General features: G+C 47.0%; 1 protein-coding gene across 1 annotated transcript in view; it reads right to left on the reverse strand.

The window, feature by feature from the left end:
• TESK2 (testis associated actin remodelling kinase 2) overlaps nucleotides 1–21,274 on the reverse strand; it is an 81,408-nt gene that overhangs the window by 53,013 nt on the left and 7,121 nt on the right. The window contains 1 exon segment of the mRNA XM_038760139.1: nucleotides 13,409–13,724. Coding sequence (XP_038616067.1) covers nucleotides 13,409–13,724 — 316 coding nt within the window.

Below are 21,274 nucleotides of genomic sequence, written 5' to 3' on the forward strand. Positions count from 1 at the left end.
CCGAGCTTTTCCAGAGGGGCCTCACAGCCAGATTCGCTCCCACGTGTGACATTTAATCGGCTCAGATGCATAGCTCATTTTGTCAAAACTTGCCATAAAACTCATCAGAAAACATATTTCATCCTGTTCCCTCGGACTTCCCAGTCAGCCCCTCGTAGTCCCGTGTGAATCTAAAAAGCTGGCAAAGGACACCGACTGAGTGTACCTGGCATACAGATCGAGTCACAATGTCCAAAACATCCTTGGCAGGTTTTGAGAGGATTTCTGTCAGATCTTTTGATGGTTCAGGACATTCTGAGGAAAGTTTCAGGACAGATTCGGGGGTCTTTTTTTTTTTTTTACAGAGAGGACAGAATTCTCAGAGCTGGAATCTGATGGGAGATAATACAAAGGATTCTGAATTTTCCTAAAATTCAAGCTCAAAGCAAACAGGATACTGTCTTTGGGCACAGGAATTCGAAACACTGTAACTAAATAAATAAGAAAAGACAGTACATGCCTGTTGATGTTTTTTAATGATATTTGTTAAGTGCTTACTATTTGCCAAGGCACAGTACTACGTGCTGGGGTAGATGGGCAAGTCACTTCACTTCTCTGGGCCTCAGTTACCGCATCTGTAAAATGGGGATTAAGACTGTGAGCCCCCCCATGGGACAACCTGATCACCTTGTAACCTCCCAGCGCTTAGTACAGTGCTTTGCACATAGTAAGCACTTAATAAATGCCACCATTATTATATAATGTTATCAGGTTGGACACAGTCCCTGTCATTCATTCATTCAATCGTACTTATTGAGCGCTTACTGTGTGCAGAGCACTGTACTAAGTACTTGGGAAGTAAAAGCTGGCAACATATAGAGACGGTCCCTACCCAACAGCAGGCTCAAAGTCTAGAAGCCGATATCCTGCATAGGGCTCACAATCTTGATCCCCATTTTACAGATGAGGGAACTGAGGCACAGAGGAGGAAGTGACTTCCCAAGGGCACACAACAGGCAAGTGGGGGAGCAAGGATTAGAACTCAGTTCCTTCCACTCCCAGGCCCGTTCTCATGAGTTCTTCTTGAGCACAGGCTTCTTCAGATCATTGTTGTGGGGAGACCTGACTTGTAACTGTGACCTTTGGGCATTTGATATTCACCCCACCCCCAACCCCACGGCGTCTATGTACATATCTTTAAATTATGTATTACAAATTCTCGATTTTCATTACTGTCTTCTTCCCTCTCTAGACCATAAGCTTGTTCGGGGCGGGGAAAGTATTTGTCAACTCTGCTGTACTGGACTTTCCCAAGTGCTTACTGTCCTCTGCACACAGTAAAGCGCTCAATAAATACCACTGATTGAATGTTACCGTACCAGGAACCAAATGGTCTGGTTACAGTGGAGATTCAGTTAAGAGGGGCCAAACTAGGTTTATTGTAAGAATGGATCTTAGGGGATCGGGAAAAACACAAAAGCCTAAGTAAAATTCACTTCCTACAGACAAGTTGTTTGGGGAGGGGGAAGAGGGAAAGGAGAGGGAGAGGAAGCTTGGGAAGGCTGGGGTTGCCTCAACCACATTCCCGTACCCAAGTGTTCCTAGTTCAAGAGTAACCCAGAACAAGATGGTTGATGGGGTGTTCCTGTTCCCGCGAATTAGCGCTCGGCCTCTCAGGGGAAAGCAACCGTTGGGCTCACGTCCACTTGATTCATGTTTTAGAGTAAGGTCCATCTCCAGCAATTAGTATGATCAGAAATGAGCGGAGAGATGATATCCCTCAGAACATGACTGTTCTATTTCTTCTCGGCAAGATAACTGAAGGGGACGGGGGAGGGAAGGGCAGGTGGAAGGGACGGGCAGACGACGGAGGGAGAGAAGGGACAGGTGGACGACGAAAGGAGGGAAACGGACAGACAGATGACGAAGAAAGGGAAGGGATGGTCGGGGAGGAGCACTCGGCCAAAGAAACAGTTGAGCAGAGAGCATGGGGCCCAAATTATACGGCTCAGTCCCAGCTGAGATCCTGGGGGATGGGGCCCCAAATCTTAACAAACCCTCTGACGGGCACCAAACGGCAGCCCGGTAACTCCAACAAAAGCCTGGAGTCCGGAGCTTCTGCAAGGCTGCCCAGCCCGAGGCCGATATACGGTTTCATCATCATCATCATCATCATCAATCGCATTTACTGAGCGCTTACTATGTGCAGAGCACTGTACTAAGCACTTGGGAAGTACAAATTGGCAACACATAGAGACAGTCCCTACCCAACAGTGGGCTCACAGTCTAAAAGGGGGAGACAGAGAACAAAACCAAACATACCAACAAAATAAAATAAATAGGATAGATATGTACAAGTAAAATAAATAAATAAATAGAGTAATAAATATGTACTCTGTGGTTTCACCCACCCACCCTATCAAGACTCTTCCTCAAAGCCCAGGGAGGGCCTTTCTTTACCCAAGGCCGTACCTCTGCCTCACGTACGGGGTTTGCAAACACAAGGAAATGCAGCAAGAATCACTTCCAGGAGCAAAGGAGGCAATGCAGCATGGAATCTTTCCACATCAACTGGTGGGGGGGGGGGGGGGGGGTCAAAAGCGTTTCCCAACCCAAACCAGCGCAGGCAAGGCAGAGTGAAGGACTGATTGCAACCGGAGAAACCAAAGCCTCCCAAATCGCTGGCCCCGTCGGGGGGTCGAAAAAGGATCCCGCAACCCCTTCCCCTCAGCAGGGACAAAGGGGAGGGGGGACCCTGATGGGTTCGGAGGGATCTCAGTTGCGAAGCGTGACCTGGTAGAAAGAGCCTGGGCGCCAGAGGACATGGGTTCTAATCCTGGCTCTGCCACATGCCTGCGGTGTGACCTTGGGCAACTCACTGCATTTCTCCGGGCCTCGGTTACCTCACCTGTACAACGGGGGTGAAGACTGAGTCTCATGGGGGACAGGGACTGTGTCCAATCTGATTACCTTCTATCTACCCCAGTGTTTAAAACAGTGCTTGGCCCATAGTAAGCGCTTAACACATACCATAATTATGATTATTATTATTACCCTAGCCCTTTAGCAGGAAACCAAACTTATTTGGGGCAGCTCTTCTTTGGCACAGGTTTCTCTACGGCTACACGATAATCAGGCCCCGATTTCAGCTACTGAAAGATTAGTCCAGAAAACTTGTGCTTGGTAAACAATGCTGAATGTTCTAGATTTTGCTGGGTGGTTGTTTCTTCTAAAAAACTGGTGCGGGCTTGGGCCAGCTGGAAGAGGATGGGACTCCAACAGGTGGCTGGAATAAAGGCTCATACTTCCGTGCGCCATATAATCCTCAAAGAGAATGCCGGTTTCTCTCGGGAAAAGATCCAACCAGCCAACGGTTGGTCTGGAGCCGACACTGGACGGCTGGAACGGCCAAAAAAGGTAGAAAGCAGGGCAAGTGGAGGAGAATTAAGTGGAGAAATTCTCAGCATGTAACAACCTGCTTTTGCACGTGGAAATTCCCCTCGGTGCTGTTTGGGAAGGGGGCAGCTGGTCCACCTCACTGAACGCTCCTACAGAAACAGGAGAAGCAAGATGGCCTACTGGAAAAAGCCTGGGCGTCAGAGGACCTGAGTTCTAATCCCGGCTCCGCCACATGCCTGCTCTATGACCTTGGGCAAGTCACCTAACTTCTCTGTGCCTCAGTTACCTCATCTCTGAAATAGGGATGAAGACTGTGAGCCTCATGTGGGACGGGAACTGTGTCCAACCTGATGAGCTTGTATCGACCCGAGCGCTCAGTACAGTGCCTGGCACATACTAAGTGCTTAAATATAACAAATATGATTATTAGGTAGTGGCCACTGTCGGTTACTTTCAAACCGGCACTGGCTCTTGTTTAAGACTCCTGAGGAAAGAAACCGCCAGAGATGAAGAGTTATGTATGGAGGAATACTGGGTCATTGAGGGCATGTATTAAAAAAAAAAACTTTCAACTGCCGCAGGCCCACTTTTGTTTTCTTTTGAACATGGAACACGTTTTTGGTGGCGTGGAGTCCAACTGGTTTGTCTCTGGTTTAGGAGAATGAGTGGGTCTGTCAACATCCATGAGGAATATCCCATTCAGTCTTGTTTCAAGGCAGTCACAGGACCAAGCAATCCAGACAAGCCTTCCAGCTCTGGCAACGGCATCAAAAGATGTTCGGAAGTGCAGCGTGACGACAGCTCTCTTTTACAGCCATGCTCATGGTGATGGATGTGCCATTCATTCATTCAGCTGTATTTACTGAGAGCTTACTGTGTGCAAAGCACTGTACTAAGTGCTTGGGAGAGTAAAATATAATAATATACAGGCACATTCCCTGCCCACAATGAGCTTAAAGTCTAGAGACTGCATTTGACACTGCCTTATCAAATTCCTTCCTTTTCCTCCAATAACCCAGCATCCACAAACCTAAATCCATCCCAAGTCCCCTATCACCCCCAAAGTGTTCCCCTTGACCTCCCTAACTTGGTCCTTTAATAAATATTAGGGATCTCTGGGTCTGACCCGATTATCTTGTATCTGCTCCAGTGCTTAGTACAGTGCCCGGCACGTGATTAAGTGCTTAACAAATACCACAATTATGATCTCATCCACTCATTCATTCCAAATCCCTGAACCGGTATTTTCGACCTGGACAGCCTCCTGCGATACATTTTTCCACTTCCCATTACAGGCCTGTTTCCGGAGGCAAGATCTAATTGAGGTGGATGCTTGAAATCGGGGTACGGTTTTCTTGGTCGTTTTTAACTTATTTTTCCATATTGCTTTCCGTTATACCAAATGAGGGTCCGATGGAAACGAACCTGGAGGACGGAACTTTGCAAAGTTAATGATGTAAATACCCAGCAACTCCTGTCGGATGTGTTGAAAATCATCATCAATCATATTTATTGAGCGCTTACTATGTGCAGAGCATTGTACTAAGCGCTTGGGAAGTACAAATTGGCAACATATAGAGACAGTCCCTACCCAACAGTGGGCTCACAGTCTAAAAATCTCCCCAAACACCGGATAAATATGCTAAATTATTGGTAAGCAAGTTTTGAAATGGGAGAATACTATATAACAGAGTTGGTAATAATGATGGCATTTATTAAGCGCTTACTATGTGCAAAGCACTGTTCTAAGCGCTGGGGAGGTTACAAGGTGATCAGGTTGTCCCATGGGGGCTCACAGTCTTCATCCCCATTTTACGGATGAGGTCACCGAGGCACAGAGAAGTTTAAGTGACTTGCCCAAAGTCACACAGCTGACAACTGGCGGAGCCGGGATTTGAACCCATGACCTCTGACTCTAGAGTCTGGGCTCTTTCCATAACAAGCTTACAGCCTGGGGAAAGGGCTGACTGGCATCTACTCCTAGGTTTTCTCTCTTCTAAGCAAAACAGCAGCTTGCTCCCTTCTCACCAGTGTAGTTAGCTCTGCGGTGTTCGATGGCAGTGCCTTAAAAAAATCAAGATTCTTCTGCAGTCTTTCATGCTTTACACTTGCTGTGGCATTTTTGCACTTTCCCAGAGTGCTACTCTTGCTTTCGTTTGAAAATGGCCTCTTAGTAGAAACTGTGCCTCGGCTCATTTTCGCAAGCCGAGGCACACGCTTGTTGCAACGCATAAAATGCCAGAAAAGAGTTAACAAGCCTTGGAGGCTAGAGGCTAGATGGGGAGGGTTGTTGCAAGCAGCCAACGAGCCCACTGTTGGGTAGGGACCGTTGCCAACTTGTACTTCCCAAGCGCTTACTACAGTGCTCTGCACACAGTAAGCGCTCAGTAAATACGATTGATTGATTGATTGAATGACAGGCAATAACTTGGCTTGACGATGCGGAGAGTTCTAGATTCGCTGGGGCAGGACAGAGGAATCTGGGAATGATTCCGCTCCCTGCTTTCTGCCCACCCGTGGCTCCTAATGCCAGCTGCCTTTCGGGAAACAGTGGGCTCCGGAACCGGGATTCTAGGAGGCCTTACTCAACGGAAGCCCTTGCCTGAGCAGCATTTTTTTTTCCTATGGTATGTGCTAAGCGCTTACTATGCGTCAAACACTGTTCTAAGGGCTGGGGCAAGTTAATTAGGTCGGGCAGAGTCCCTGTCCCACATGGGGCTCCCAATCTAAGCAGGAGGGAGAACAGGTACTACAGTTGAGGGTACTGAGGCACTGAGAGGTTAAGTGACTTGCCCAAGGTCACACTGCAAGCAGTAGACAGAGCCGGGATTAAAACCCAGGTCCTTCTCCAGGCCTCGGTTCCCTCATCTGCAAAATATTCATTCATTCATTCAATCGTATTTATTGAGAGCTTACTGTGTGCAGAGCATTGCACTAAGTGCCTGGGAGAGTACAATAATAGACACATTCCCTGTCCACAATGAGCTTACAGTCTAGAGACAGGGATAAATACATACATATTACAGCCTAGACATAGAGATAAATAAAATCGGGATTCAATACCTGTTCTCCCTCCCACTTAGATTGGGAGGCTCACGTGGGAACTGACTATTTTGTGTCGGCCACAGCGCACGGTACAGCGCTCGGCACATAATAGGTACTTAGCAAAAACCATTTTTATTATTAGGATTACACACTGCTCTCCCCATATCTTCACATCCGTTTTCTCCAAAACAATGATAAAGCCCAACTATTGCCAGGGAACCAACTAAGAAAAAACTAAAAACAAAACAAAAAATATGGTAAAAAAAATAAAGACTGGCCGCCCAAGTGGAAAAAAAACTTGCAGTGAGCAGCATTCATTCATTCAATCGTATTTATTGAGCACTTACTGTGTGCAGAGCAATGTACTAAGCACTTGGGAAGTACAAGTCGGCAACATATAGAGACGGTCCCCACCCAACAACGGGCTCACAGTCTAGAAGACGGGCATAAATGTAGGTGCAACCTAATTTTTCCAGGACATTCAGCCTCACCCAGGAATGGATTATTTTTGCAATAAGCAAAGCACTGAAGCCTACAGGCAGAGAGTAAACACCTGACTCCCAGCTGCTCGTACCTCCGGTTTGGTCTGGCTGATTTTTCTCTCTCACCAGAGCAAATGAGCTGTCAACTCATCGTTGAACGGCAGATCAGTTTCCCGGGAAGTGCAGGAGATGCACATCAACAAGAGAGGTTGTTTTAACACTCAATGACTAACCTGATCACTAAGTCAAAGCTGTTAAAAAAAACCCAATGTGTTCACTAAATAGGGCTATTTGGCAGATATTTATACATTCCCAATCATGCTGGACTGAGAAAGTTGAGTTATTCGTTCCCCAGTGATGCACTGACTTAAAAAAAAAAAAAAAGAAAAAAGAGAATTACAGCTCTACTCTCTCAAGCTCTACTAGTAATAATAATAATAATAATAATAATAATGGTGTTTATTAAGCGCTTACTATATGCAAAGCACTGTTCTAAACGCTGGGGAGGTTACAAGGTGATCAGGTTGTCCCACGGGGGGCTCACAGTCTTAATCCCCATTTTATAGATGAGGAAACTGAGGCACAAAGTGAAGTGACTTGCCCAAAGTCACACAGATGACAACTGGAGGAGCTGGGATTTGAACCCATGACCTCTGACTCCAAAGCCCGTGCTCTTTCCACTGAGCCACGCTGCTTCTCCAGTAGGTGCTAGAAGACAAGAAGACCAATCTTCATAAACATCTTACTCCTGCGAAAGAAACCCGTGATCCAGGGATAACAAACTGAGCCCACTGTTGGGTAGGGACTGTCTCTATATGTTGCCAACTTGTACTTCCCAAGCGCTTAGTACAGTGCTCTGCACACAGTAAGCGCTCAATAAATACGATTGAATGAATGAACAAACTATAATCCAAAGCATAAACCATCCCAATTACAGCCTAATCTTTCTTTGACGTATCGAGAGAGATTTTGTATCTAGAAAGACACAGTTGTGAGCCAATGAGATTGTCAGCTGGAGAACCACTGAGGCTGAGTGGATAGAGCTCAGGCCTGGGAGGCAAAAAGGTACTGAGTTCTAATCCTGCTCTGCCATGTGTCTGCTGTGTGACCGTGGGCAAGTCACTTCACTGGGCCTCAGTTACCTCATCTGTAAAATGGAGATTAAGACTGTGAGTCACATGGAGTACAGAGACCATGTCCAACCTATTTAACTTGCTTAGCACATATTAAGCCCCTAAGTACCATAATTATTATTATTATTATCAGCTGAGGTTGATGGCAGGGGGAACTGTGGAGACTGTAAACTCACTGTGGACCCTGCTCTAAGAACTGGGACAGATACAAGATCTTCATGTTGGACTGTGTCCACGTCTCACATGAGGTTTACAGTCTTCATCCCCATTTTACAGATGAGGTAACTGAGGCACAGAGAAGTAAAGTGACTTGCCCAAGGTCACACAGGAGACAAGTGGAGGAGCCAGGACTAGAACCCAAGTCCTTCTGACTCCCAGGACTGTGCTCTACCCACTTGGCCACGCGGCTCCTGGAAGGGAGGACTAGGCACAGCAGAGCAGCCAGGAGGTGAGAAAGGAAACTAATTTATCCTTTGAGGATTATCTTGGCTCTACCCTAGCGTTTATTACAGTGCCTGGTACCTAGCCAATAGCCCAATTAGGCCCAACAAAGCCCTGAGAAAGGTGATCGCATTTTATACCTCAATGGAAACAGTATCTCGGCTTCTCCCTCCAGCCTGCAGCAAGGAACTGGAGCTAAAGGAAGACTTATAGAAAAGGATTCAGGAGCACAGTTTGCACACTCCTGCCTTTCAGGTGACCAGACATAATAATAATAATAATAATAATAGTGGTACTTGCTAAGGGCTTACTATATACCACGCACTGTAGACAAGCAAATCAAGTGGGACCCAGTCCCTGTCCCCCATGGGGCTCACGGTCTCAATCCCCATTTCACAGATGAGGTAACTGAGGCACAGAGAAATGACTTGCCCAAGGTCACAAAGCAGACAAGTGGTGGAACCAGGATTAGAACCCGTGACTTTCTGAGTCCCAGGCCCATACTCTATCCACTATGCCGGGCAGTTCCTACTGCCCCACTGTTTCGTTTCAGTGATAAGTAAGAGGAACTGTGGTACTTGCGAAGCGCTTAGTATGTGCCAGGCACTGGGGTAAAGACAGGCAAATCGGGCCTGACACGGTCTGGACATGAGCCACATTCACAAGCCCATTAAAGGAGGTGGCCAGCAGACGTGTGCAGTGGCAACCCCGAGCCCGGCTGGCTATCGACCACTTCCTTATGCCCACCTAGGGCTCCTGCTTCACTAGGGTCTAAGGCCTCCCGTCCCTCCTTCCACCTCCTGAGCAAAACAACCTCTTGCTTTATGACAGCGACTGACCTTTCAGTTCACCTGACCTTTCAAACCCAGCAACCAGCTTGCAGTGCCTCATAAGAGATAAAACTAAGAGTCGTTAAGCTGTAAAAAAATAGATTTTAGGGCAGCCTTTACATGCGAGAGTTCTTGCAGATACAGACGTAAGAATTAAATCTACGGATATCCCCCTGCCCCGAGCCCCCTCCCGACGGACAATGTCATTTCAGCAGGCCCCCTGGGAGGCTCGTGACTCGGAAGCTGCCGGGAACTATTTGGTCAAATGCTTTTTTCCCGCGGCCTTGCAGGGTTGGAACCGCGTTGGATCCCACTCATTCGGCGGGCCGGGATCCCTGCCAACGTCGGCTTTCTTCAGGGCAGGCCTTACTTGTTCCACGAGAGGACCTGGGTTCTAATCTAGGCTCCGCCGCTTGTCTGCTGCGAGACCTTGGGCGAGTTACTTCACCTCTCTCCTTCAGTTCCCTCCCCTGCAAAATGGGGATTCGATACCTGTCCTCCGCCTACCTTAGATGGTCGGCGCAAATATAGGACCTGATTAGCTTGTATCCCGGAGCTCAGTCCGGGGCATGGCACATAGTATGTGCATAACAAACACCACTATCAACTCTTAACAGGAAAACAACTAGTGTGATTCCCGGTCTATGATAAAGCATAGATTTTCCTGCACGCATTTTTGTCTACACTTTGCTGGGCTTGCCCTTTCTGTCACTTTATGCCATCCACCACCGTGGCTCCCTCTCCATCACCTCATCTGGCTCCCCAATTTGACCTCCCTTCACCCAAGGGACCCCTCGGGTCCCTAACCACTCACCATTCTCTGAACTCAATCACACAGTTAGAAAGGTTCTGGGACCTAAAAAATACCCTACTTACTGGCAACAGTAACTGAAATAGAAAATCTGACCGTGAACCCGAGGATTGCTCATCGAATTCTGGTGTTCCCAGTTAAGAAATGCCCCCTTGTTGTAACCCAGGCATGGAGGAAGGGGCTGGGGATTGTCTTGTTTTGTTTCTAAATTTCTCTGCAAGGTCATATGAACTCCTCCACTCTCTTGTCTATGAAGAGAGTGGGAACCCATTCATTTTGTCCAGGTCTTTACATTCGGGAATCGATGGCCTTCACTAGAGAAGCAGCGTGGCTCAGTGGCAAAGCACGGGCTTTGGAGTCAGAGGTCATGGGTTCAAATCCCAACTCTGCCAATTGTCAGCTGTGTGACTTTGGGCAAGTCACTACACTTCTCTGTGCCTCAGTTCCCTCATCTGTAAAATGAGGTTTAAGACTGTGAGCCCCCTGTGGGACAACCTGATCACCTTGGAACCTCCCCAGCGCTTAGAACAGTGCTTTGCACACAGTAAGCACTTAATAAATGCCATCATTATTATCATTATTAGAAGTGGTGTGGCCTAGAGGGTAGAGCAAGGGCCTGGGGGTCAGAAGGACCTGGGTTCTAATCCCAGCTCTGCCACTCGTCTGCTGTGTGACCTTGGGCATGTCACCTCACTTCTCTGTGCCTCAGTTACCTCATCTGTAAAATGGGGATGAAGACTGTGAGCCCCATGTGGGAGAGGGTCTATATCCAACCTGATTACTTTGTCTCATTCATTCAATAGTATTTATTGAGCGCTTACTGTGTGCAGAGCACTGTACTAAGCGCTTGACCCCAGAGCTCCCCAGAGACCCCAGAGCTTAGAACAGAGCCTCTTGGGGGCACTTAGCTCCCTCTCTCGATTTCATATTACAACCCAGTCCACACACTTCACTCCTCTAACACCAACATACCCACTGTACCACGATCTCATTTATCTTGCCACGGACCCCTTGCCCACATGCTCCTTCTGGCCTGGGACTTCCTCCCCTTTTATAGCCAAAAGGCCACCATCCTTCCCATCTTCAGAGCCAGCCTTAAAAATCACAACTCCTCCAGGAGGTCTTCCTTGAGTCTGCCCTCATTTCCCCTGTTGGCCCTCTCTTCTGGGACAATGTGCCCTTGGACTGTACCTTAAACCATCTAATATCAGCCTCGTCAGCCCCACGGCACGTCTGTCCATATCCTCACATCAATCAAGGGTATTTACTGAGCGCTTCCTACGCGCAGAGCACTGAACTAAGCTCTTGGGAGAGGACAATACAACAAAATTAGTGGACATTTTTCCTGCCCATACCCCTTCCCCTATCTGAAAGTCACTTTAATGTCTGTCTCCCCTTCTAGACTGTAAGCTCCTTGTGTGCATCCAACTCTGGAGTGGCCTTTAGAGAATAACCCGTTTACTGTACTCTCCCAAGCACTTAGTACAGTGCTCTGCACCCAGTAAATGCTCGATAAATACGACTGACTCGATAGCATTGATTGATTGGCCTACAACAGGATTTATTACCTGTTTGTCTGCTCCATCTTATGAGGAGGGACTATTGAATTCTCCCTAGCAATCAGTAAAATTCTCTGCACTTGGCTGGCTCTCAATAAATACTATTGATTGACAGAAAACAACCTTTGAGGACTATGAATATCCTGGTTCGCTCCTCTAATGCCAACCTTCTCACTGTGCTTTGATCTCGCCTATCTCACTGCCGACCCCTAGCCCACGTTCTACCTCTGGCCTGAAATGCCCTCCCTCCTCAAATCTGACACACAGTAACTCCCCTGCAACTTAAAATCCTTATTGAAGGCACATCTCCTCCAAGAAGCCTTCCCAGGCTAGGCCCCTCCTTTCCTCTTCTGTGTCTCCCAGACTTGTTCTCCTGATTCTTCCCTCCTCCCAGCCTCACAGCACTTATATCACTTACTTAGTACATACCTGTAATTTATTTATTTGTACTGATGTCTTTCTCCCCTGCTCTAGACTGTAAGCTCACTGTGGGCAGGGAATGTATCTGTTTACTTTGCACTCCCCAAGCGCTTAGTACAGTGCCAACAATAAGCACTCAATGTATTTGATTGTATGAATGAATGGTTTTTCCAGAGAAAACTGGCAGAGAGCAAGCAGTGCACTTCTAAACACACTGTATTGACTGGCTGATGACCAGACCCTCTGTCTGTTCTGTTCTTGGACTAAGTTCTGTTCCCCGCTCCTCCCTCCCGGTTTGGCTCGACACCTTCTTGGCTGCTTCTTTTAAATCCTCCACTCCAATTTGCTTTTGACTTTACTCCACACAGCTGTGGCTGCTAAAGATTATCTCCCCAGGAACTCTATTACAAAAGAGTAACCAAGCCCAGCTCTCAAAGGTAAGGCTTGCAAATTTGCCTCCCTAACCAAATAAACCTATTCTTAACCAAAGTCCCCAACTCTAGATCCACAACTGTAGTTTTACATTCTCTTTACTTCCGATCCTCACCCGGGAGTGATCCAAGGAGACCAGAAAAATCCGAGGGCACTGATTTCTCCCCCCCCCCTCCTTTTTTTTCGGTAAATCCTTGCTTGGTTTTCTAGGCAGCTGGTAAAAGCCAGAACGACTGTAGAACCTCACTGCGATGGGAGGAGGCTGCAGGAACAGTGCTGACAAAACAGATCTACGGATTGCACAATTTTAACTTTGCTCCACGGCCGTGTGTGGTGCTGACTGAAGGGGCCTACGGAGGAACGGAGCCAACTCTGCTTGAAAGGGGTTGGGGTGTCTCTGCGTGGAGCGTGAAAAACGTGAGGGGTTGAAGAAGAAAAGGGAACTGAAAGGGGAGAGGAAAAAAACAGGCATTATTGGGCAGCACATGAAGGCTGAAAGCAGGATGACCAACCTGACTTTGCTCAAAGGAGCAGAACAATTCAAGAGACAACTGCCTGCCATACAGAAAATGTCCTGCCAGGCGGTTCCTGGCTCCAAGCACATGCACACAAAACCACACTTAATGTACAATGGATGCTTTTTTTTTTAAAAAAAAGCAGCAAACATGTCATGGATTTTCAGTTTTGGCTTTCCTGACCCCTGTAACTTTCCTAAAATAAGGCCCACGCAACATTATAAATAGCCAAGAGGGGAGCTTTTATATTGCATCTTGAAAATCAACATCTGCCACCCCAGAATGGAAAAACCCTCAGAGAGAGGTCTGCTCTTCTCGGTGAGGCAGCGGAGGATGGGGCGAAATAGCTGCTCTCCACTCACCTTGAACACTTCAGAGAAGAAGCCAGACCCAATCTTTTCACAGGTAAAGTCGTCGAGGCGTGTGAGTCTGGAAAAGGCACTTATAAGTGCTCGGTAGGAAGACGGCCAGACCCTTCCCATCTGGGCCACGTTCCCGTCCCCTCCTCCTCCGCCATCCAAGTCTTCCAGGCGCTCCAAACGAGGGGGAAATCCTGCAATCGAATTCCGCTTACTTCGATCCATAGTCCCAACGGCCACCTTTTCCTTCTTTACCAGAAGGAAGGACTCCTTACATCTTCGACTCTTGATGGACTTTGTCTTCTCTTTTGAGTTGATCCTGAAACGAAGCAAGAGGGAGTTCAGGAAGATATTCCTCCAACAGAAAGGGACATCCCAAATCTCGCTCTTAGGTCAGGCACACTGCCCGTCACACTTACAGTTCTCCACAGGAGGAAAAAGAAAGGGGGGCACCCCATAATACAGAAGACAAAGAATTAGCTCATGCCTCCATAAATCATTTTCTCTTTTTCCAAGCTGGTCTTTCAAATTGAAACAAAGACTATTTGCTTCAAGGAGGCATATTTTGAACAAGACGACAGACAAGTCCAGAGAAAAATAAAAAGGATCGGCAACAACTAGCCAGCACAATGCCGCAAGAGATTTCTCCCCTCTCCACCTGTTCGAAACAGAGCCGCGTCAGCAGTTCCGGTGACCTCCTTTTGTCCCTTCTAAAGGAGATGAAGTTTAAAAACAAAAATTCAGGGCTGGTCTCCCTCGAAAAATGCAATCTCCCTGTTTAGAAGGGAGGTTCTTACAGAAGGGGAACATGATGCTTTTCAGGTCAGAGAGAAGAACCTACAGTGACTCTTCAAAAGCCAAATCTTCCTATTTCAGTTAACAGGAGAATACTAGGCATAGAATACTCTAGGGCACTGATGTTAAAGCAGTGGGAGGGAAGTAGTTTTCAAGGCCAGAAGATTTTGTTGAAAGAGAGAAGAGGAGAAAAGGGAGGAGAAAAAGGAGGAGGAGGGAGAGGAGAAAAAGGGGGAATGAAAGAACTGTTGAAAAGACAAGAAAGGGATGGGCCTGACATTTCAGTAGAAGGAGGAAAGAGGGAGAGTGGACCAAGAGAATTAAAAGGGATAGACAGTGATGATAGATTCTGAGAGAAGAGGACAGTGTTATAATCTATTAGATCTGCTATAATCTAATTAGATTGTAAAATCTTCATGGGCAGGAATTGTGTCTTCTGTTGTACTCTCCCAAGCGTTTAGTAGAGCGCACTGCACACAATAAGAGCTCAATGGTGGATAAAAAATAGTTGTATCCGGGGGTTTACCTCAGATTCCACATTTTGCAGTTATCTGAATAATGTGGGACCCCCGAGGCTATCTTACTTTATTTACTTTTTTTCATGACAGTTCCTCCTCCAAGGAGGCTTGAGCTAAGACAGACTGAGCTCCAAAGAAAAGTCATGGGGCTACTGAGGAACAGGGGGACCATCGCAAGAACTGTGGCTTGTCTGGTTCAGTGTTTGATTCTCCAATGGGTGGAGGGGACTGAATCGCTTTATCGTTGCTGATCCAGTTTGGTTTGTATGTCTGTCACATTTCCATACATCACCTTAATCACAAAGGCCTGGAGATTTTGAAACGACAGCTGAACTCTCAATGGCAGATACTCCGCACCTTTCAACACCAAACGCAGGCCAGTGACTCCTTTGTAATGTTGCAAGAACCCATTTTGTTTCATGCCCCAAGTGGAGATGACTTTGCAAGAAACCCCAACCCCAACGTATGATCCAAACCCCATCCTATCACCGTTTCAGACTAGGCACCCATTTGGAACAAACAAAATCAAAGGAAGAATAGCATGGAAGCAGCATGGTGTAGTGGCCAGAGCACGGGCCTCGGAGTGAGAAGGTCTTGGGTTCTAGTCCTGGCTCTGCCACTTGTCTGCTGTGTGACCTTGGGCAAACCGCTTCACTTCCTTGGGCCTCAGTTACCTCATCTGCAAAATGGAGATTGAGACTGTGATCCCCATGTGGGACAGGGAATGTGTCCAACCTGATTTGCTTGTATTCACCCCAGCGCTTAGTACAGTGCCTGATATATAGTAAGTTCCTAACAAATACCATCATCATCATTATTATTATTATTGTTATTTCCATGTCTTTCAGAGTGAGGTCACTCACACTGTCCCCAATTCATTTTTTTTTAATGGTATTTGCTAGGTGTTTACTATGTTCCAGGCACTGTAGTGAGCCCTGAAGTGGATATAAGCTAATCAAGTTGAGAAGCAGCATGGCTCAATGGAAAGAGCATGGGCTTGGGAGTCAGGGGTCATGGGTTCAAATTCCGGCTCTGCTAATTGTCAGCTGTGTGACTTTGGGCAAGTCACTTAACTTCTCAGGGCCTCAGTTACCTCATCTGTAAAATGGGGATGAAGAATGTGAGCCCCACATGGGACAATCTGATCACCTTGTATCCTCCCCAGTGCTTAGAACAGTGCTTTGCACATAGTAAGCACTTAATAAATGCCATCATTATTATTATTATTAAATTGGACACAGTCCCTGTCCCACATAGGGTTCACGGTCTTAGTCCCCATTTTACAGGTGAGGTAACAGGCATAGAGAAGTTAAATGACTTGCCCAAGGTCACACAGCAGACAAGTGGCAGAGCCAGAATTAGAATTCAGGTCCTCTGATTCCCAGGCCTGGGTTTTTTCCACTAGGCCACACTGCTTCTCAATACTTCGATTGGTGATCCTGGCTCCACAAACCCTTCCATTCCTGATTTTTCCAGCCTACCCAGCCCCGTCTTTAAATTCACGCTGGAAGGCTTAAGGAAGGAGGGGAGACACAAATATTCAGGAGATGAACACCGAGAAAAAGCATTTAGGGTGGCAACTCCTCGGCATCCCACTGTTCTCCTACCCCCATCCCCAGCCTCCTGCGCCTTCTGAGTCAGAGGAAGCCTAGCAGTTTGTCCCAAAAAGGAGTTTGGCCCACCAGCAAATCTGAATTTGACACCCCTGCTTTAGAACGGGGTGTTATGGGTTGCTACCCAACACAGACACTTGTATCATCGTCCTACTTCTCAGCTCTCCATTACCTGCTGTTCAGAGTCATCCAATTCCCTGCTTAGATAAGCAAGAGAAAAACATATTGCTCCTTCTTAGATGAAAATTGCTTGGGACCAGGATTTTGGAATGCAGAGGTCATTCAATTGTATTTATTAAGCGCTTACTGTGTACCGAGCACTGTGCTCAGCACTTAAAACAATTAAAAGGCTGTTGTGGAAGAAAAGCCCGCCAATTGGGGTCCCCTGTCACCTTGGCCAGAACCCCTAATGACCAAACTCCCACTGGAATTCACCAAGGACTAAATGACCACCAGTCCAGTTGGATCCAATTTAATCCGCCACATCTGCACGAGAACCTCCTGAAACAGGATTCAAAACGACCTCCTCGAAGCATCAGAATATGTCTGTCACCACCTTACTAATCAGATGCTAAGACTTCATGGTGGGAGGATGGGGATTTTGTTTTGTTTCCAATTTTTTAAAACAGGCTTTTTTTTTCAGATGCATTGGCTTTGGTTACCAAAGCAGCCAATTTCTTCAACGGGACAACTAAACGCATGACCTGAGCATCCCTGTCTTTAAGTGCCTGCCTCCCCAGAGCCAGCTCAACCCAAGAGACCAATTCTACTGATCCTAGAGGAGTGCCCCACAATGGCACCTCTGCTGATTATAAATACAGTATTTAATAAGCTGCTCTATTTGAGGAAAATGAGATGAGGGACTCTGCTAGCCAAAACTTCATTGCCCCTGCTCTGGGGACTGGAAATGACCTGTGGCCATCTTTCCTCAATTCTGGTCATTATGTGGTTCCCCCCCAGCCCCCACAAAAAAGGACAAAGGATTTTCCAAGTGTTTCAGGCTTCCAAATTTATAACCACTGCCATATCCTCCACAAATCAGTATTTTGGGGGGGTTCTTTGTGGGGGGGGGGGGGGGTTACCTCCCCATTACCTATGTGGGATAAGGACCCGGAGAGCTGATTTTTGTTGCTAGTGGGGTTAGTTTCTTCCATTGAAAGAGAGAAACATGGATTTCTGTAATGCTACAATTTAGGAGAGACCTCCCCCCACCCTCAAAAAAAAAAAGCTACCAAACAAAGAGACTAACAGGGTAAATTCTCAACTCATGGAAACAACGACTGATCTGTTGCTTTAAAGCATTTTGTATCTCTCTGGATATCAGATTTGGCAAATGGGTTTCAGAAGAAGCATTCATTCATATTTCAGGCTTTGAAAAGACCTGTGTTAAAAACACCTCAAACAACAACTCTTCCTCCCCACACTGTACTGTGCCGATTACCCGACCAAAATTTCTCTCATTTCCCCATCAGAGGAGAGTTCTGCACACCCAATTAGACCACACACAATTTCTGGACGAGACAGCTCACATATTCAATACGTAGAAAGCTGCAGCCTTTTTTTTTTTTTATTTCCGCAGGGCACTCTCTAGGGATTGCAACCCAGAGAGGAGCCGGCTTCAATCCCACCTTGAAAGCGGTCGACGAAGTTACCTACTGAAGATATGAGTGAGGCCTGGATTCAATGTGAGAGGGTTTTCTACAGAAAGATGTGCCAAAACTTTGGTATTCAACACATTCCACCTATCGATCACTCATTCTTTACTGTTCTAAAGTTCACTGTTCCATCTGGAGCTCTGATCCACTCTGGCAGATAAAATGCAAAGAAGTCATCGTGACCCACAGTGACCCTGTGTGACAGCCATGAAAGAGGAGGCAGGTCTCTGGCTGCCACAGGGATCAGTAGCCAGGTCCTGAAATATTTACACCGAGAATCGACGGAGAGGCCCAGGGGCAGAGCCCAAATTCATTCATTCGTTCAAAATGACTGAGTGCTTACCGTGTGCGAAGCACTCTACTAAGCACTTAAGTGAGTGCTGCTCTTCGATCCAGGTGTGCCTAGAATGGAAAAGGAAACTACAGCTCATCATGTTAACGCTTTAAGAGTGAGCCCTACTGAGAGCTCACCTCCTCCAGGAGGCCTTCTCAGACTGAGTCCCCTTTTTCCTCTCCTCCTCCCCATCCCCCCAGCCCTACCTCCTTCCCCTCCCCACAGCCCCTGTATATGTTTGTACAGATTTATTACTCTATTTTTAATTTTACTTGTACATATTTACTATTCTATTTATTTTCTTAATGATGTGCATCCAGCTTTACTTCTATTTATTCTGATGACACCTGTCCACACGTTTTGTTTTGTCGTCTGTCTCCCCCTTCTAGACTGTGAACCCGTTGTTGGGTAGGGACCGTCTCTATATGTTGCCAACTTGTACTACCCAAGCGCTTAGTACAGTGCTCTGCACACAGTAAGCGCTCAAGCTTCCATTCTTATTTCCGTATTAGAGAAGCACCATGGAGAATGGAGAAGAGCCCAGGCCTGGGGGTCAGAATGTCTTGGGTTCCAACCCCGGACTTAGGACAAGTCACTTCACTTCTCTATGCCTGTTACCTCATCTGTAAAATGGGCATTAAGACTGTGAGTCCCAGGTGGGACAGGGACTGTGTCCAACCTGCTTGGCTTTTATCCACCCCAGCGATTAGCACCTTGCCTGGCACATAGCATTTAACAACCACCACCACCATCATTATTATTATTATTTCCATTCCAGCAGAGGCCCGGTCCTTCATTCCCAGGAGCCAGAACTACCGACGGGCCCAACTGCTCGCTTTGCGGCTCGGGGAACCGTCAGCAATTCCCACTGGAGCGTAGGGAAAGCCAGGTGGATTGGTTAGCCGCACCTCTCTGCCCAGACCGGCTGCTGCGTGGTCGGTCTGCTTAGCTTATCCTCGCTTCTCTGGGCGAAAACTGCCGACGCAGACGGCGATGCGTTTCGGGTCGACTGCCTCGTTAAAAACAATTGCACGCTGTGCTGTTCGGCTGCCCCCCGGCCCCCTCCCCGATTAAGGATGAGTTGCAGTTTCCATTCAAGTCAAGAGGCTGTTTGGCAGGAAAGCTATTCAGCATCTCTCTCCAGCGCACAATGGCCGGGTGTCGGGTCCAGACAGATCTCAAAGCAGGGTCTTAAAAGCCATAATAGACTCTTTGGACTCTCCTACTCTTCCTGGACTTTTGGGGAACTCCCGCTCCGTGCTACACGCTGAACCAAAGGATGGAACAAACACAAGTCGGAATCCCAAAATGCCTCAGGTGCATCTCTCTCTTCCACGTTTCTTACTGGTGCAGTGGTGGCCCGTACGGTGAACAGAAAAATCTTTTCCGCTTCCATCCAATCGGGGCAAGCTCCAGCGGAGGAGTAGCCAGGGAAGGGGGATGGAAAGCTTTGAAAAAGGGAAGGAGAGAGTTCTGCCAATGTGCATGCCACAGAAGGCAGTTCCAGCCACAAGGAACAGTGAGGAATTAGGGATCAAAGGTCTCAGGGAAGGGACGCCTAGCCAGAACTGGAGCAGCCTGGCTAAGGCCTTCCGGACTGAGCGCTTGATGGAGAGGACAATCGGGAACTGGTTTTAATGAGAGGCATGTGAAATTACACTCCTGAAAAATGCCTGAAGAATACATTTGTTCCATCCGCCTGCTCCGTGTCAGAAAAACAATCCTCTTGCCTAGTCTTACGAGTCTCCAGAAAAGGAAATTCGACAAGCTCCCTTGGAAATAAGTTTCGGAGTTTCATAAACTGGAAAGATTATCTTGGCAGAAACAGTTGGTACTTTAGTCATTGTAGTAATGACACTTATTGAGGGCCCATTATGAAATTAAGTGCTAGGGAAAGGACCAATTATTCATTTATATTGCTGTGTCTCCCTCCATAGACTGTAGGCTCAATATGGGCAGGGATTGTGACTACCATCTCTGTTGTACTGGACTCTGCTGTGCTCTGAACGCAGTAAGCGCTCAATAAATACCACTGATAGATACCAGTTTAGAAGGAAGCAGCAAAACTGTAGCATCTATTGGGGAGGGAAGTAGAATCTGGGTGAATTCATTCATTCATTCAACTGTATTTATTGAGCGCTCACTGTGTGTAAAGCACTGTACTAAGTGCTTGGGAGAGTACAACACAACAACAAACAGGCACGTTTCTGCCCACATCAGCTCACAGTCTAGAGGGGGAGAATCGACTGAGAAGCTGGAAATGAAGGAAAAGGTAAGATCCAAGTGAACAGGTGACACAGAAGGAGAAATGAGGATTTATTTATTTATATTAATATTTATCTCCTCCCCTCAGACTGTAAGCTCACTGTGAACGGGGAAGGTGTCTACCATCTCTGTTACACCATACTCTCCCAAGCACTTAGTACAGTGCTCTACACACAGTAAGCCCTCAAATACGATTGAAAGATTGAGTCAAGGAAGGCTTCTTGGAAGAGATGTGATTTTAATAAGGCTTTGAAGGCGGGGAGAGTTGTGTTTTGTGGATATACTTATAATAGTTAACATATGTGAATATATACAAATCTACGCAACCATAAATAGTATCATCTTCACACCTCAGAGGACAGCAATTCATAATGGCATCTGAGGGGTTGGATTAGCAGACTGTAACTTAGAATGACTTTAGTGTCTGCTCTTAAACTCTCTCAGATTTGCTCATGACCTCCCTCAGCATCCTACCTAGTGCAGTCTAATGAAAAGCACACGGGACAGAGTCAAGAGGTCTGGCCTCTGCCCCACCTCTGCCACTGACCGGCAGGGAAGCTCTGAATGAGTGGCTTAACCTCTCTCCGGGCCTGAATTTCCTCATTGTACAACTGGGATAAGACCTTGCCTCTCAGAGAGTGAGAGCCCTGTGTGGGACCGAGGTGTTCGGTATATTTGTTCAATCGGAT

Source organism: Tachyglossus aculeatus, chromosome 18, assembly GCF_015852505.1.
Source record: "Tachyglossus aculeatus isolate mTacAcu1 chromosome 18, mTacAcu1.pri, whole genome shotgun sequence".
NCBI lineage: Eukaryota > Metazoa > Chordata > Mammalia > Monotremata > Tachyglossidae > Tachyglossus > Tachyglossus aculeatus.